Source organism: Dipodomys spectabilis, unplaced genomic scaffold, assembly GCF_019054845.1.
Source record: "Dipodomys spectabilis isolate Male_0828 unplaced genomic scaffold, ASM1905484v1 ptg000091l, whole genome shotgun sequence".
Lineage (NCBI taxonomy): Eukaryota > Metazoa > Chordata > Mammalia > Rodentia > Heteromyidae > Dipodomys > Dipodomys spectabilis.
Window position 1 is genome coordinate 911922 of NW_024870768.1, and position 17098 is coordinate 929019.

The window sequence follows — 17098 nt, forward strand, 5'->3', positions numbered from 1 at the left end:
GAGGGAGAGGGAGAGGTGGAGGGGGCAGGGGGCCAGCAGCCAATCACATCCAGGACAGCCCCAGGCATCTGTACCTGGTGCAACCAATCCCCTCTGTACAGACAGCTCAATTGGCCTCTGCTGCCTCCTCCTCTCCCTGCTCTGCCCAGCAACAGCAGAAAGGAGGTTTGAGGGGGAGAGGGAGGCCCTGCAGACTCCCAGCCCTTGGCAGCAAGGAGCTGGGCCCCAGGCTCATTCTATGGAGGGAGGTTAAAACAATACTTGGAGTTCCTGGAGCCCAGGCAAACGTCCCTGGGGGACCCTCAAGACTGTGTAAGCCCAGCTCTCTCACGGACAGGAACTCACATATTACAGAGATCCTGGTCCTTGGAGCCCTGGGCCACAAGCCAGTCTTCTTCACTCCACAGCTCTGGGCAAGGCCTGGGATGGAGGGCTGAACCGCCAGCAGAGACACAGCTCTGGTGTGGGAAACAGACATGAGGCAAACCTCCACACACATGGCCACTGAACTAGAAGCAGGGATGCGTCCTGGGAAGGAAAGTGCAGGCTCTTATGGGCGAGAGGCAGAGGGTCTGGTTTACATTGTCTCTCACCCTTCTTCTTCCTCTTGGTTTCCCTTCTGTTTGTCCAGATTTATGGGGGCTATTTCATTCACTACTTTGCCCCCAGGGGCCTCCAGCCTGTGGAGAAGAACGTGGTGTTTGTTATTGACGTGAGCGGCTCCATGTTTGGAACCAAGATGAAGCAGGTACCAATGACCCTGGGGGCCTTCCTAAGTCCTGCCGTTATATTCCCAGGCCCACAAAGCAAAGAGACAGAGAAGGACAGACAGAGACAGAGAGGTGGCACAATGAATGGGACCAGAGACCCCACCCTCACCCTGAACCAGACACCTCAGCCTCTCTCAGCCTCTCAGAGCTCATGAACTGGGCTCTCCCTAGGGACCTAGTGCCCTACCTCATGGCAGCCACACTTCCTGGAGCTACAGAATCAGAGGAACATTGAGACATGGATCTTTGGGGCTTGAAAGCACTAAGAGTTTCAGTCCCACTTTTCCAGGACTTGATGTGTCCCCAGTTCATTGAACCTTCAAGACAGAGAGCCCTGTGATCATAGAATCCTGATCCAATGTGACCTTTAGGAATGATGACTGATTCTTCTGGATGCCCTATCCCCTAGGGTTTATGTTAATTGTATTTTTAAATCTAAAGCCCTGATCTTCTAGAATGCTGAAATTGTAGCATTTGAACTCCTGCAGTTCTGGGGCCATGTATTTTCTCCTTGCAACACTCCTATCCCTGAGCCTTGGTCACTAGTTTCCCTGCCCCTTGTGTGTCAGTCATGGAGTTCTGGAAGCTGCATTTCCATCCAGAATGCTCTCAGCCCTGGAGAGCTTAGGCTAACTAAGCTTTTTTTTTTTTTATGACTCAACCAACGTGTGGTCTCACAGGAAGTGTCTCAAATGAGCTTGAGTGCAATGGGAGGGCCAGATCCGACTCAAGCCCTTTGCAGTCTTTCCAACTTACTCAGGTGTGTAGGGGTCAGGATCCCTGGTATAGCTCATCTCACAGGAATACTAGCTGGATGAGGGCCTGAGCCCCAGCCTCAGAACTGCAGAATGCTTTCTCTCCCCTAGTCTTTAACACTATGCCAGCCTAGCTCCTTCACGGTATGTGGAAGATACAGCTTAGTGAAGTTTAAGACAAAAAATTAGGGAATTATCACCAGTAGCTATATTTCCAATAAATATTATTATTTCTTCAGCAAGCAGGTATAATTACCTGCTTATCCAGCACATGTATATATATAATTTAATGAAACTTTTAGAAACTGAATAATTGAATCTAAAACAAAAATTAGATTTTTGTTATCTTATGTGACATAAATCCTGAAGATAGTAATAATGATGTTTTCAGCAAACATAGTTTAGGAATAAATTCAACTCACAAGAATGGTGTTTTAAGAGAGGAAAGGGGAAAATACGCTTTTATAATATATTCACCCCGTGAATCAAGTGGTATTTTAAAGCAGACTTGGACACGTTGTAAACCCACATTGTAAACTTGATTTGAACCACTAAATGTTTTTCTCTAAGCATAGTGGACACGCTGAGATAAGAAAGCATGTAGTCATATGAAATGCTCAATTAAACTTAGAGAATTCAGAAAGGGAGTGGAAATAAAAAAATAAGAGCAACAAGTAGTTTTAAATATTACAAATATTGATCCATCAATATCAGTAATCATTTTAAATATGACTGTCTTCGATATGCCAATTAAAAGACAGTTTTAGCACTGATAATAATACAAACCTCAAGAACTGGTTATGAGGCTCAAGTAGCAGAGCATCAGCCTTAAGCAAAAAAGTCAAGTGTGAGTGCAAGGTCCCAAGGCCCATTACTGGCACAATAAATTAATTAATTAATAAATACTATTTTAAAAGTAATAAAATAAACCCCATTCATATGTTGTGTCTATGAAATATACATATAATGTAAGTTATATATAATACACACATATATAAATATAAAGACAAGATAGAATAAACATAGAGGTTCACTGAATATTATACTATGTAAACCCAAATCAAAACAAAGCTTAAGGGGGTATTTTTGATAAAATATACTTCATGGAAGGAAATTATTAGAAATCACATTCACAATATTTTGTCAAAGAGTTCAGTTCTCCAAAAAGACATAATAAACATTCATCTGTATGCACTTAATAACAATACCAAAATTCCTGAGGTAAAATTGGTAGAATGGAAAGGAGACATACACAAACCCAAGATTATAACTGGAGACTTCAGTACCCCTCTACCAGTAAATAATGGCAACAAATGAAAGTAGCTCTGTTGTCAGATCCTATAGGCAGATAATCAGTAATACATAGTTGACCTAAATATAACCTTCAACCACCAGGACTGAATTGACATTTGTAGAATGCTTCGCCTATCAACAACAGCATACACATTCTTCTCAAGCCCACCTAGAACATTTACCAACAAACTGCATTGGGGATCACAATCTACACCTGTGCAAGTTTTTCATTACTCTGACAAGTACTTAAAAGAAACAATTGAAAAACGAGGAAGGATATATTCTGAGTCACAGTTTTATAGGTTTCAGACGATGGTCAGGTTGCTCCACTGTTTTTAGGCCTGTGGCAAATAGAAATATCATAGAGGAAGAACATAATACCTCATGACATCCCAGAAGCAAAGAGAAGATAGAAGGGCCCAAGGACAAGTTGTACCCTTCATGAGTCCATCCCAGTGACCTACTTCCTCCAGTGAAGTCCCACCTTCCACAGCTTCACAACCTGTCAATAGTCTACTAAAATATTGTTTTAGTAAACTGGTGTGCCAGTACTGCCACCTGAACTCCAGTTCTTGTGCTATAGCTTGACTATTCTGCTTGAGGCTAGAGATCTACTACTTGAGCCACAGCTCCACTTCTAGCTTTTTGATGGTTAATTGAATATAAGAGTTTCATAGACTTTCCTGCCCAGGCTTACTTTAACTGCAATCCTCAGATCTCAACCTCCTGAATGGTAAAGGATTACAGGCCTGAGCCACTTGTACTCAACAGTCTACTCAGTGCTAATCTATTCTGCTAGCACCTCACAGACACACTCAGAGACGTGTTTTACTAATCTCCTAGTTGTCTCTCAATCTAATCAATCAGATTAACCATCAGTGCACCTTAACAAATCTAAAACAGCGTAAGTCATGCAAAGTGTACTCTCAGACTAAGTAGAATTAAACTAGAAATCAGTAACATAAAGATACCTTGGAAATTTTAAAAGCAATTGGAAATTTTAAAAAATTAAACCACATAGTTCTAAAAACATAACGTATCCCTGGTTGACATCTTGACATCATGTCTGACTTGTAGACTCCCATGACTCCCACTTTTGTACTTCTGCTCTAAGGAAAAACCATTCTCTTAAGTCTCAGACCTCTCAATGGAAATAAGAGTATGGTACACAGCTCTCGATTCCAGGATAGATTTTTTCCTATGACAAGAAAGACTCAGATCACCTTCGAAGCATTCAGGCATTGCTTACCAATTTAAGGTATAGAGAAAGTGAGTTTCAAATGTCCTACAGTCTCTGAAATCCATACCTTTCAAAATGACTGAAAGTAAAACACTGTACAAATAACTATCACTGGATTTAAAACGTTTTAAATTTTAGTCTCTGGATTTTAGTCTCTAATTTATTATCTGTCAGCTATGTGAATCTGAGCACATTACACCACCTTTGTGAGACCCTGTTTTATTGCCTATAAATAAGGATATTAGTGACTTTGTTGTGTTTCTGTAAGGATTAATTGTGCTGATACGTCTAAAGTATTTAGTACAGTATTTGGAACATAGCAAGTGTTCCATAAATTCTACCTAATACTAGAATTTACAAACCTGATTCCCTTTTCTAAGCAGTGTCATGGAGAAGGAAGATAAGAAGAAGACTTATTCTAAGTCCTGTTCTCAGAGGCCTTGATATATGGCTACATAGTGAAAATATTCCACACAAGACAGTCAGTAAACAGTCTGGGACAAGGGATGTCTGGGTGAGAAGGATGAGAATAGGAAACTTAAGGAAGAGATAGATGATAGATAGATAGATAGATAGATAGATAGATAGATAGATAGATAGATAGATAGATAGATAGGGAGATCGTAATAGATATAGTTATATATCTATCTCTAGCTATATATCTATGTATCTATATATAGATATAACTATATCTCTCTTTCTCTAGATATATATGTATCTATACATATATATAGAGAGAGAGCTGAAGGTAGACAGAGATAAATGCTCTACTACCTGAGCCATGTCTCCAACCCCATGAAGATACATATTTTTAAAGTGAGAGAGTATTATATTAAAATGGCACAAGATTGAAGTTGTAGAGGTAAAGTGGAATCTTGGTTATCTGAGAGCTGGTGAGAATATTCTCCTGGAAGAAGCAATATGAGGATAAAAAGTAAGTTAGAGGAGAACCAAAGCATGCCAAGTTATTGTGAGGCAGCTACAGAGACCTGGAATCATAAGACACTCAAACTTTAAGGTCTTGAAATTCTTGAATCCTAAGCAATTGGGTCTGGACCCATAAAACACAGCACTCTTTAGTTCAAATAAACATAGATATAGACTACTTCTGTACAGAAGAACTTTCCTCTTTCTTTTTTTCTTTTTTAAGACATGGTAGCCCAGGCTGGCCTACAACTCATGATCCTTCTGCTTCAGCCTCCCCTATGCTAGAATTACTTACAGGTAGGTGCCACCACACCCATCTTTAGTACAACTTTCTATTTGCTTTCATATTTAAGAAGTTTTTTATTAATCTGCTTCAACTTTGGGGATTACAGTTGTTACTTTTTTACAATAATGTTCTATGTCACAGTCACAAAACTCAGTCTTGCACACACACACACACACACACACACACACACACACAATTAAATGGATTACACTTAATTTTTTCTCCTAACCCTTTTTGTTTCCAGAGCCTGGGCGCTGTCCTTAAGCTTTTTGTGCTCAAGATTAGTGTTTTGCCACTTGAGCCATAGTTCCAACTTCTGGCTTTCTGGTGGCTTATTAGAGATGAGTCTCATGGACTTTCTTGCCTTAGCTGGTTTTAAGCATTGATCCTCATATCTCAGCCTCCTGACTAGCTAGTGTTACAGACATGAGCTACCGATGCCTTATTATTTTGTTATTTTTGAAACAGTTTCAATATATAATCCAGTCTGGCCTAAACTCCTGGTACTGTAGCCTCAGCTTCCTGAATGCTAGGATTACAGGCATTTGAAACCACACCTCTATTCTTCTGTTTATTTTGAAAGAATTTCAAACATTCTACTAGAATTTCCTTGATGATTACAATGTTCTCAAATTATGTGTCATCTACTACAGCAGCCACTGACCTCAAACTATTGAACACTTAAATGTGAAGAAGAGAATTTTCAAATTTTTCTTTCACTAATTTACATTTCAATTTAAATAGCTACATGCGGCTAATGACTGCCATGTTGAGTGGTGTAGTTTTAGTCTTTGGACCAAAGAAATCCAGGGTATTTGGATTTGCTATTCTAGACTCAGAATGATGGAGTTAGATAGTCTTAAAGCCATCAAACAGACCTTAGTGCTTTGAATGGAAGGAGCTTTTCAAACTCATAGACCTCAAGTCTTGTCTCATCTTCTTTACCTCATCAATTCCCCCACAGACTAAAAAAGCCATGAATGTGATCCTCAGCGAACTGCGAGCCAATGATTACTTCAACATCATCTCCTTTTCTGACACAGTTAATGTCTGGAAAGCCGGAGGCTCTATCCAGGCCACTACCCAGAATATTCACAGTGCCAAAGACCACCTGAGTCACATGGAAGCAGATGGTTGTAAGTGTTAGCCCTATTTAGCCATATGGGCAGGGTGTGGGGAATTGGGGGAAGTTCCCAGAATCTTTTCTTCATTTTCCCCAGCCTCCTCACTTCTCACCTGGCCAGAAATGTCACTATTACAGATTTTACACAAACATGTCCCTATATCCTCTGGATTTCCTTCCCAATTCTTTGTCCTGTGGGAAGAGCATGATTGATTCTCCATGTATATTAGAGCACATTTCTCTTTGGGCCTGAGTTTCCTCTTCCTTAAAGCACTTAGCTGGATACCAGCGGCTCTGGTCTGTAAATCCTAGCTACAAACTGGCTAAGATCTGAGGATGATGGTTTGAAGCCAGCAGGGTAAGACAAATATGAAGAGACTCATCTCCAATTTACTAGCAAAAAGCTAGTAGAGATATGGCTCAAGTGGTAGAGTTCCAACCTTGACTAGAGAAAAGTAAACTGCTGAGAATACAAAGCCCTGAGATCAAGCCTCATTACTGGCACACAAACACATACCCACAAAAGCAAAAACAAAAGAATTTGCTGAAACTTTTAAATTCAATAATCTACATTGTATATGTGTGTGTGTGTTGTGTGTGTGTGTATATGCTATTCCTGGGGCTTGAACTCAGGACCTAGGTGCTATGCTTGAACTTTTTCAGCTCAAGGGTAGCTCTCTACCACATGAACCATAGCACCACTTCTAGCTTTTCCTAAGTAGTTTATTGGAGATAAGAGTCTCAGGGACTTACCTGCCTCAGGCTGATTTTGAACCATGATCCTCACATCTCAGCCTCCTGAGTAGGTAGTATTAAAGGTGTGAGTCGCTGGCACACATCTTAATAATCTAAATATTTATTTCCAAACTTTTTATCAAGTTGCTGCCCTGATTCTAGCTTTTGATCAACCTCCTCTCAGTGGATCACTGATGTCCCCACCACCACCACCTCCTGCCATTTCATCCCTTTCTTCCACTGTAGCAAGAAGGTAGGGGTGCTATCCTTGGGTAGCTGCCAATCTGATGAAGGACACACACACACACACACATTAGGAAACAAGTAAAAAACTGTCCTAAGTTTGGGAGCTGTTAAAAGCCAAGGACATGTGGGCCTCACTGTCAGATCTTGGGAAGCCTGGGTGTGGGTGGAGGAATGGGAAAGATAAGCATCCCAAACAGCCTGAGAAAAGAGATGTGACTGAGTCTGGGAGGTTGGTGTGGCTTCTAATATGTGTGCAATTCACTATTACATATTTTACACAAACATGTCCCTATATTCTCTGGATTTCCTTCCCAATTCTCTGTTCTTGTGGGAAGAGCATAATTGATTTTCCATGTATCTTAGAGCACATTTCTCTTCGGGCCCGAGCTTCTTCTCCCTTAAAGCACTTAGCCAGGTGCCAATGGCTCTGGCCTGTAAATCCTAGCTACAAAGGAAGCTAAAAAGGGCGGGGGTGGGGGTGGGGAGTGACCAGAGAAGGTGGTCTCACAATCTGCTGCTCTCCAATTAGGGACTGACATCAATGCAGCTCTGCTGGCCGCTGCTTCAGTACTGAACCATAGTAACCAGGAGCCTGGAAAGGGCCCTAGTGTGGGGAGGATACCTCTTATCATGTTCCTGACAGATGGAGAGCCCACAGCTGGCGTGACAACTCCCAGTGTGATCCTCTCCAATGTCCGTCAGGCACTGGGACACAGGGTAGCCCTTTTCAGCTTGGCCTTTGGGGATGATGCAGATTTCCCTTTGCTTCGTCGCCTGTCCCTGGAGAATCGAGGAGCAGCCCGACGAATATATGAGGACGCAGATGCAGCTTTGCAGCTAGAGGGCATCTACGAGGAAATCTCCATGCCTCTGCTGGCGGATGTGCGTCTGGACTACCTAGGTGGTTTGGTGGGGTCTTCCCCTTGGGCTCTATTCTCCAACTACTTTGGTGGCTCAGAACTCGTGGTGGCTGGCCAGGTGCAGCCAGGCAAGCAGGAGCTAGGCATCCACCTAGCAGCCCGTGGCCCCAAGGGTCAGCTGCTGGTGGCACGTCACAGTGAAGAAGCCACCAACAACAGCCAGAAGACTTTTGGTTGCTCAGGAGAGCCTTCCCTCAATGTGGCTGGCTTTATCCGCCGCCTCTGGGCCTATGTTACTATTGGAGAGCTGCTGGAGGCGCGCTTCCAAGCCCGTGACACCACCACTCGCAATCTGTTGGCTGCCAAAGCTCTCAACCTATCCCTTGAATACAACTTTGTCACACCTCTGACCTCACTGGTAATGGTGCACCTCAAGGAGGCCAGAGAGGAGGCCACAAGGCAGCCATCTATCACAGATGTACCAGGTACAGTCACACCCTCATGTAAGAACAGTCATGGTCTAGGAACAGGTCCAGCTCGACCAACTTTGGTGCCCAAGGTCTCCCCCAAATCAAGACTTGTGAAACCAACCTTACCTACCACTTTCTCTATGAAAAAGACTCTCAGTTCCAAGGAGGGGGAGCCATTGGGTCAGAGCTCTAGTAGTCTATCAACATCAACACACTCAAAGCCCAAAACTGTAGCACAAGATTCTGGCACCTTTGCACAGTCAACTGTCAAGATGAAACCTGTTGCCCTCATGCCTACAAATTCTACTGCTCTGTTGCCACAAAAACCTACTGCTCCATCACGGCAGAATCCTTCTATTGTAGCACCCATGAATTCTAAGACCCAAATCCCACCTCTGAATCTTGGCATCCCAACCCAACCCAAAGCTGGCACTATGAAACAGCATTACAAGCCCGGTACTACATCACAACCTAAATCAGATGCCCTAGCACATCCCCATTCTGAGGTATTCATATCACAATTCCCCAAACACACACCACAGCCCAGACCTACCTCCACACTTCAGATCTCTAAACCTTCACCACATACCAGACCTAAAGTTCCTGCTCCCAAGATCTCCAAAAATCCACCACACCCTAGACCTGGAATCCTCTTACCCAAGTCCCCTAAAATCCCTCCACTTCTTAAACCTAGCACTCCACCTCACCAGACTCCCACAAGTTTATCACTTTCTAAGCCTGGAACCCCAATTCCCCATACACCACAAATGCTGCTACCTCCTAGACCTGCCAAACCCAGGCCTCCCCCTCCTCAGAGCCTTAGCACATTCTCAAACACTGTCTTAAGCACCACAGGTTCTAGCAGTACCATGACCATCTCTGTTCTTGGAGAACCCCTCGCTACTCCTTTTACCCCCATTCTGCCTTCTTTGCTGCCCACTGGAAGGCTCTGGCATCAACAAGACCTGCTGATAGGACCCCAGAGCACCAGGCAAGTATTGAGGCCATCTGTGCCAAGACTCTCAATAATAGCCCTACTCAACAGTTTTAGTCATCTGCCCAAAGACAGACTCCCCAATCCTGCCAATCTTGCTACCTTCTAGTACTCTCCCTGAAACCATCAGTCTGCTTCATCTCCCAGAAGAGTTAGAGCTGCTGTCTGAATCAATGATGGAGTCCAAGTTTGTGGAGTCCTTGAACCCGCCAGCTTTCTATACCTTCCTCACTCCTGATAAAAACGGTGAGTACCACAGGCAAAGGGACAAGCCATGGTGAGGAGTTCTGAATGAAGAACACCAGGTGCTGGGAGTCTAAAAGCCTGTGCAGATATGCTCGTCCTTTCTTGTTTGTTTTGGGACTGTGGATTAGTTGCTTAACATCTCTGGATCTCAGTAGCTAGGTGCAAAATCAGAGGCCTTGGGAGATAAGACTGGGAAGGCTGAACAGAAATAAACAGGTCAGACAATAGTGTTGCCATTTGCTTTGTTGGACATGATGCTGATGATTCCCAAGCAAGGGAGGAACTTGGGAGTGTAAATTACAGTATCACTGGCCAAGGAAGCTTGGATTGGTTTTTCTGTGCTCTCTGAACAGCCCTGCTTACTAGGAGAGAGGTGAAAAATTTGAAAGATAATGGTAATTACCTTTATTTTTATATTTATTATTATTATTGCCAGTCCTGGGGTTTGAACTCAGGGCCTGGGCACTGTCCCAGTGCTCTACCACTTGAGCCAGGGCACCACTTCTGGCTTTATATATATACTGTACAGAGGGGTTGGACCCAGGACTTCATGCATCCTAGACAAGCACTCTACCACTAAGCCACATTCCTAGCCCCCCTTTATTATTTTTATTTCTTCTGATCTTTTGTAATTACATTCAAATGTCATAAAGATCTTGAAATAACAGTTTTGAACTCTTCCTATAGTTAGTACTTTTCTATATCATGTACTCATAATCTTTTATTCAAGCTACATAAGAAAACTATTGATATATGCATTTATAACTAAAACACAGAGAAGTAAAATAACTTCTAGTATGTCACATGGCTACTTAGAGATTTGAACCCATACAATCTGGTCCCAAAGTAAATGTACTTCACCACTCCACTATTCTGCCTTCCTTAGGGAACAAGTGAGGGTGCAGAGCACCATTGCATCTCATCCATGAAACTGTTCCACACTCCTCACTAGTGTCTCCATTTGTTCTCCTGTCCTGCTGCAAGCTGTTTTCTCTCTATAGCCAAAAGGTGTGTGTGTGTGTGTGTGTGTGTGTGTGTGTGTGTGTGTGTGTGTGTGTGTGTGTGTATGTGCCAGTGCCAGGGCTGGAACTCAGTGCCTGGATTTGAACTCAATGCCTAGGCAATGTCCCTTAGCTTTTTCCCCCAAAGCTGGTAATCTACCACTTGAGCCACACCTCCACTTCTGGCTTTATGCTAACTAATTGGAGATAAGAGTCTCATGGACTTTCCTACCTGTGCTGGCTTTGAACTGAAATCTTCAAATCTCTGCCTTCTGCGTAGCTGGGACTTGGAGCCACCAGTGCCCAGCTCTAAAAGATGTCTTTTAAAAGCATAAACCACTCATTGTCCCTTCCCTACTTAATCTCCCTCAAGGATTTCTCATCACACCTGTCATGAAGTCTAAAGTCCTTTTCATCACCCTGCAAGGCCCTGAATGAGATACTCCTATACCATTCTTGTCTAATCTTCCACCCTTGATCCATTTTCTGAACCCCAGCACCTCTAATCTCTCTACTATTCTTCCCATTGGTCATTCCTTGATGTTCATTCAGGGACATCTTTCAATCTACTCTCTCTGCTTGATAATCAATTGCCTTGCCTGCCTTGTCCTGCCTCTTCCTAGCACCTTCATCTCTTTCTTTGCCCCTAAAACTCCAGCCTGTGCTTTAGGTCAGATCTCCTTACCTACTCCCCCTTGAAGACCACTTTAGACCTCTATTACTTCTTTAGTCTGTCTGCTAGTTTTTTTTTACAGCATTTATCATCATTGGTAATTATGAATGCCTGACTTCTTCACTGACCTATGAGCTTTACCAGGTGACAAACTATCTGAGTGCTAGTGGTTGATACCTATAATCCTAGCTACTCAGGAAGCTGAGATCTGAGGACTGAAGTTCAAAACCAGCTCAGGCAGAAAAGTCTGTGAGACTATTCTCCAATTAACAAGTAAAAAGTGAGAAGAAGAGGAAAGTGGAGGCTTGGCTGAAGTGGTAGAGCAGAGCGCCAGCCTTGAGTGAAAACTAACAAGAAAACGTGTAAGGTCTTGAATTCAAGCCCTAGTACTGGCACACATCAAAAAAAAGAAAAAATGTCTGCATTTTTTACCACTATATCCTGGTGCTTAAGCAATGCCTGAATGACTACCTGAATGAGTCAGAGACTAAGAGTCTGGGATGAGCATAAGGTCCCAGTCCCGGAGAGAGGTAAGTCACTTTAGAAGCTAGGTAGGCCCTTTGGAGGGTACAAGGCATCTTTGCCATAGAGGGTGAACAATTCCACTTATTTATTTTATTTTTTTTTTGTAATTGACAGGAAGTCCACATGGGGGTGATGATTCTGAGGAGACTCTGGGAGTAGGTGAAGGCAGCATAGAATCACAGGAAAGTGTTGTGGAGCTAGCAAAAGGTGAGCAAAAAATTCCTCTACCCTGGCTGACTTTGAACCATGATCCTCAGATCTCAACCTCCTGAGTAGCTAGGATTATACATATGAGCCACTGACGCCTGGCAAAGTCACTTTTTTGATAGATCCACTAATTAAGCTGGCCTTTAAGGAGAGCTAGAAATTGATCCTTGCTAGAGGAAAGGAACACACTCCAGATGGCAGGAAAAACAGCAACAAAGGGTCACTAGCAAGAGAAGGCAAGAGCCTGGCATGGTAGTTCATGCCAGCAATCCCAACATTCTGGAAGCTGTGACAAGAAGGCTGCAAGTTCAAAGCCAGCTTGGGCTACATAGTATCTCAAAAAGCCAAAACCAGTCAGTTCCACTTGGTTGGAGCATAAAGGAATGACTGAAGAAGTAGAGGTATGGTTCGAGTAGTTGAGGGCCAGCCTTAAGCAAGAAAAGCCAAGCAAGAGCATGAGGCCCTGAGTTCAAGCTCCAGTACTGGAATGAAAACAAGAAAAGATTGAAAAGTAGAGCTAAATTCCAGAAAAGCCTTAAATACTGAATTCAAGAATTTGGACCTTGCCTGGAAGGAGGTGACTCAAAGATCCCAGGGTTGCTAGGAATGTGTTAGATCAGTCCCTCAACAACACAAGCCCTCTCTCCTTTACAGGCACATTGCCAAGCATCTTTACCTTCTCATCTTCCGGTAAGCCAGCCATCTCCAGGACCCTCCTGCCTGAGTACGGGGACTGAGCTCTTCCTCTGCTCTTCCCTTTTTCTCTCCCTCTCCCTCTCCTTCTTCCTCTGCCTCCTCTCTCCCTCCCTCCTTCCCTCCCTCCTCCTTCTCCTCTCTCTCTCCCTCCCTCCTTCCCTCCCTCCTCCTTCTCCCCTCTCTCTCCCTCCCTCCTGAAATAGGCATGGCCTTCCCCTCCTTTCTCTTCCCTCTTCTCCCTGCTATTCGTTCAAAGCACATACTTCAAGAGTTACATCTCCTGCCTTACAGTGGATGGAGATCCCCATTTTGTGATCCACATCCCACACTCAGAAGACAAGATATGCTTTACAGTGGATGGGCGTCCAGGCGACCTACTGCAGCTCATAGAGGACCCAAAGGCAGGTGAGAGCCCCAAGAGCTTCATCCACACACACATTAAAGATTGGTGTATTTGGCTGGGAATGTGGCTTAGTGATAGAGTGCTCACCTAGCATGCATGAAGCTCTGGGTTTAACTCCTCGGTACCACATACTTAGAAAAAGCCAGAAATAGCCCTGTGGCTCAAGTAGTAGAGTGCTATCCTTGAGCAAAAGAACCTCAGGGACAGTGTCCAGGCCCTGAGTTCAAGCCCCTAGACTGGCCAAAAAAAAGATAGATGTATTCCTGTTAACAACTCAAGATATTTAGTAACTCAGTTACATGCAGTAACATACAAGAGTGCTCAAAAAAACATGGACAAACACAAAGATAAGCATCGTGACAGACAGTAAATTCTTTTGGATTCCTACACCCACAGATATGCCAGCATGCACCCAGACACATAGGAACATGTAGCACATGTCAAAATAGAGACAATGGCTTGCAAATCAACACACTCAGGCACACAAGTATTGATAGCCCCAGATGAATCCCAGTTTCCAGGAATTGAGCACACACAGGTAGCACACATTCTTTGCTGCTCTAGGCCTGAAAATCACTGGTGCACAGAAATGCCCACCTGCACACATACTGACACTCCACATGCATGGCAGTATATACAGCACACACCCTGACATCCACAACATACTCCATTGCACTAAGACATAGAACACTAACATGTCAAGAGGCACACATGAACACACCATCAAAAATACATACTCCATCTGGGTGCTGGTGGCTTATACCTGTAATCCTAGTTACTTAGGAGGCTGAGATCTGGTGATCGTGGTTTGAAGCCAACCTGGGCAGGAAGGTCTATGAGTTTCTTATCTCCAATAAACTTCCAAAAAGTCAGAAGTGGAGCTGTACCTCAAGTGGTAGAGCAGTAGTTTTGAGCAAAAAAGCTCAGGGACAGTGTCCCAGCTTTGAGTTCAAGCCCCAGGACTGGTACTCTCTCAAAATACATACTTCAACATGTCACTTTCTTCACATATGCAAATGCACTAATGTACTTAGAAATGCTTATCTGAATATAACCAAGCCACTCAAAGGCAAACACACACATACACATACCAATAACCACACAAAAGTGAGTGCACACACACATACATGTCCTCCTCATCTTTACACATTGCTCAGGAAGGATTATGTCAGAAGCATTTTCTCAGAAACCAACCTACCAGTAACAAATCTGTACTGGCTCAACTAAACCGTGAGCCCCAAGACATCCCATCTCTGCCTATGTTGTGGTTGACCATATGAAAGCCTGTACTCTGGGCCCACACTCTCACCTTCTAGGGCTACATGTGAGTGGGAAGCTGCTTGGGGCACCACCAAGACCAGGCCATGAGGACCAGACACGCACATACTTCCAGATCATCACAGTCACTACAGACAAGCCTCGGGCCTATACCATCACCATCACCCGCAGTTCCATATCTGTGAGAGGAGAAGGCACCTTGCACTTATCCTGGCACCAAACTGCCCTGGTGAAGAAGCCCAAGTTGCAGCTCCATGTGACTTCTGCTGCCCGTCTCACTCTCCGCCTTGGGCCCTACCTGGAATTCCTGATTCTCCGACACCACTACAGACAGCCCAGCAACTTGCAACTACCCCACCTGGGGTTCTATGTGGTCAATGGCTCAGGCCTCAGCTCTTTGGCCCGTGGCCTGATGGGTAAGTGCTGTCCGGGCTAAGAGAAGCCAGAGATTACTAGCCTACCAGAGATCTTTGTCAGGGTGGAAGGGTAGATGCTCCTCCAGCACCTGGTACCCTCAGCTACAAAGAGGAAATCAGAACTAGGCTCTGCTCTTAGGAAACTCCTGATCTGGGGAAAGGAATGAGCCAGACATGGGTAGTGATCACAGGAAGTGATCTTTGTTAGATAAGAAGCAGCCCAGGAGGCTAGAAGACCTAAGGTTGGGATCTCTTTGAGCCTTGTAGTTAAAGAAAGACTTACCCATCTGGAAAGTTGAAAGGACTGGACAATGGAGGAGCTAGAACTAGTGATCAGAGATGATTGTCAGAATAAAGGCTTTGAATTTATCCTGAAGGCAAAAAGGAGTCATATATTATAAACTTCCCTCTAAATATTTATCCCTTTATGAAATGGAACCATAGAACTTCAGACTGTAGGCTAAAAGACACTGGCAGAATCTAGGAACAGCTGCCCATGCCAGAGTTTGGGGGCTGTGATAGTGGACTAAATAGTTTTCCCTCCTCTGGGCTCCTTCTATCTCTTCTTCCTTTCAATCTGCCTTATCTTCTCCTCCATTCCTGCATCTCCTCCTTCCTCTGCTATATCATCTGCCTTGGCCCTCTATTTCTAGCCTACACTCCTATCCCATGTAGCTTCTCAATGCTTCCCACGATGCCCACCCAGCCTTTTCCCTCCTCTGGGTCTTTACTGCCCCTGTACCCTCCTGCTTTTCCTTCTTGATTTCCTCCTTAAGGCTCTTCCTTGAGCTCTGTGCAGGGAGTCTAGACACTGCCCTAACTGGCCACTACATCTTTCTTCTTCAGGGCAGTTCCAGCACATAGACATCCGCCTGATGACAGGGCCAAATGGATCTTACCTGAAGAGGCAACACAGCCCAGATGTGCCTGTGGTTCTAGGCAAAAGGCTGCTGAAGGACTCACCAAGACTCTTGCCTCGCTGGACTTCCTGCTGGCTGGTGATGCGTTCTCATGTAGAACAGTTGCTTGGCCAGCCCTACCTCGCCTATGTCCTGTGATGGGTCCTAAACTCCAGAGCCAGGAGAACTGAATTAGGGAGATCAAGGGGTTGGGGCATGGGGTGAGCCAAAGACAAAAAGACCTGGGGACCTGGACACACATAAAGACATATATACCAGGACACATAAAGTCATGCAGGCCTATAAACCTAGAATATTAGAGACTCTTCTCTTCTCTTTTTTTTTTTTTTTTTTGGTCGGTCGTGGGGCTTGAACTCTGGGCCTGGGCGCTGTCCCTCAGCTCTTCAGCTCAAGGCCAGCACTCTACCACTTGAGCTACAGCGCCACTTCCGGTTTTCTGGTGGTTTATTGGAGATAGGAGTCTCACGGTCTCTCCTGCCCGGGCTGGCTTTGAACCGCGATCCTCAGATCTCAGCCTCCTGAGTAGCTAGGATTACAGGCGTGAGCCACCAGCGCCCGGCGAGACTCTTGTCTTCTCAAGGCCTCTCCTATGTCCAGTGTTTACTTCATATTCCATATCATCACTGGAAGAGACATGGTTTAAAAAATGGATTGTGTCACTAGACCAGCTCACAACTTTCCTTGACTCTCATGGTGTATTTAAGGGTCCTGGAGATTATCTAATAAGTCATATTCTGTCCGGCCACAAGATCTTTGCATGACTACTTCCTTCAGCATGACATTCTTCCTTTGCCCCATATGGGTAAATTTAGTTCATATTTTGAGGCTTAGTTATTACCACCTATGCCTTCCTTGGCTCCTCACCTAGACTGAGTTTGGTCCCCTCCTCTTTGTCCCCTCTAGGCTCACAGCACTCATCATATGATGCTCCAATCATCTACTTACTCAACTACATCCCTAAGACTGTAAGCTCTGTCAGAGAAAGGACCTTTTCTGAATCATCTATGAAGCTCCACTGAGGCTTAGTAAATATT

The 17098-nt window shown here is 44.2% G+C and overlaps 1 protein-coding gene across 1 annotated transcript in view; it reads left to right on the top strand.

The window, feature by feature from the left end:
• Itih6 (inter-alpha-trypsin inhibitor heavy chain family member 6) overlaps positions 1–16202 on the top strand; it is a 34862-nt gene extending 18660 nt beyond the window's left edge. Inside the window, 9 exon segments of the mRNA XM_042684905.1 lie at positions 632–748; positions 6236–6407; positions 7905–9784; positions 9786–9945; positions 12259–12351; positions 13006–13041; positions 13339–13452; positions 14767–15144; positions 15991–16202. Coding sequence (XP_042540839.1) covers positions 632–748; positions 6236–6407; positions 7905–9784; positions 9786–9945; positions 12259–12351; positions 13006–13041; positions 13339–13452; positions 14767–15144; positions 15991–16202 — 3162 coding nt within the window.
• Positions 16203–17098: the final 896 nt, after the last annotated feature.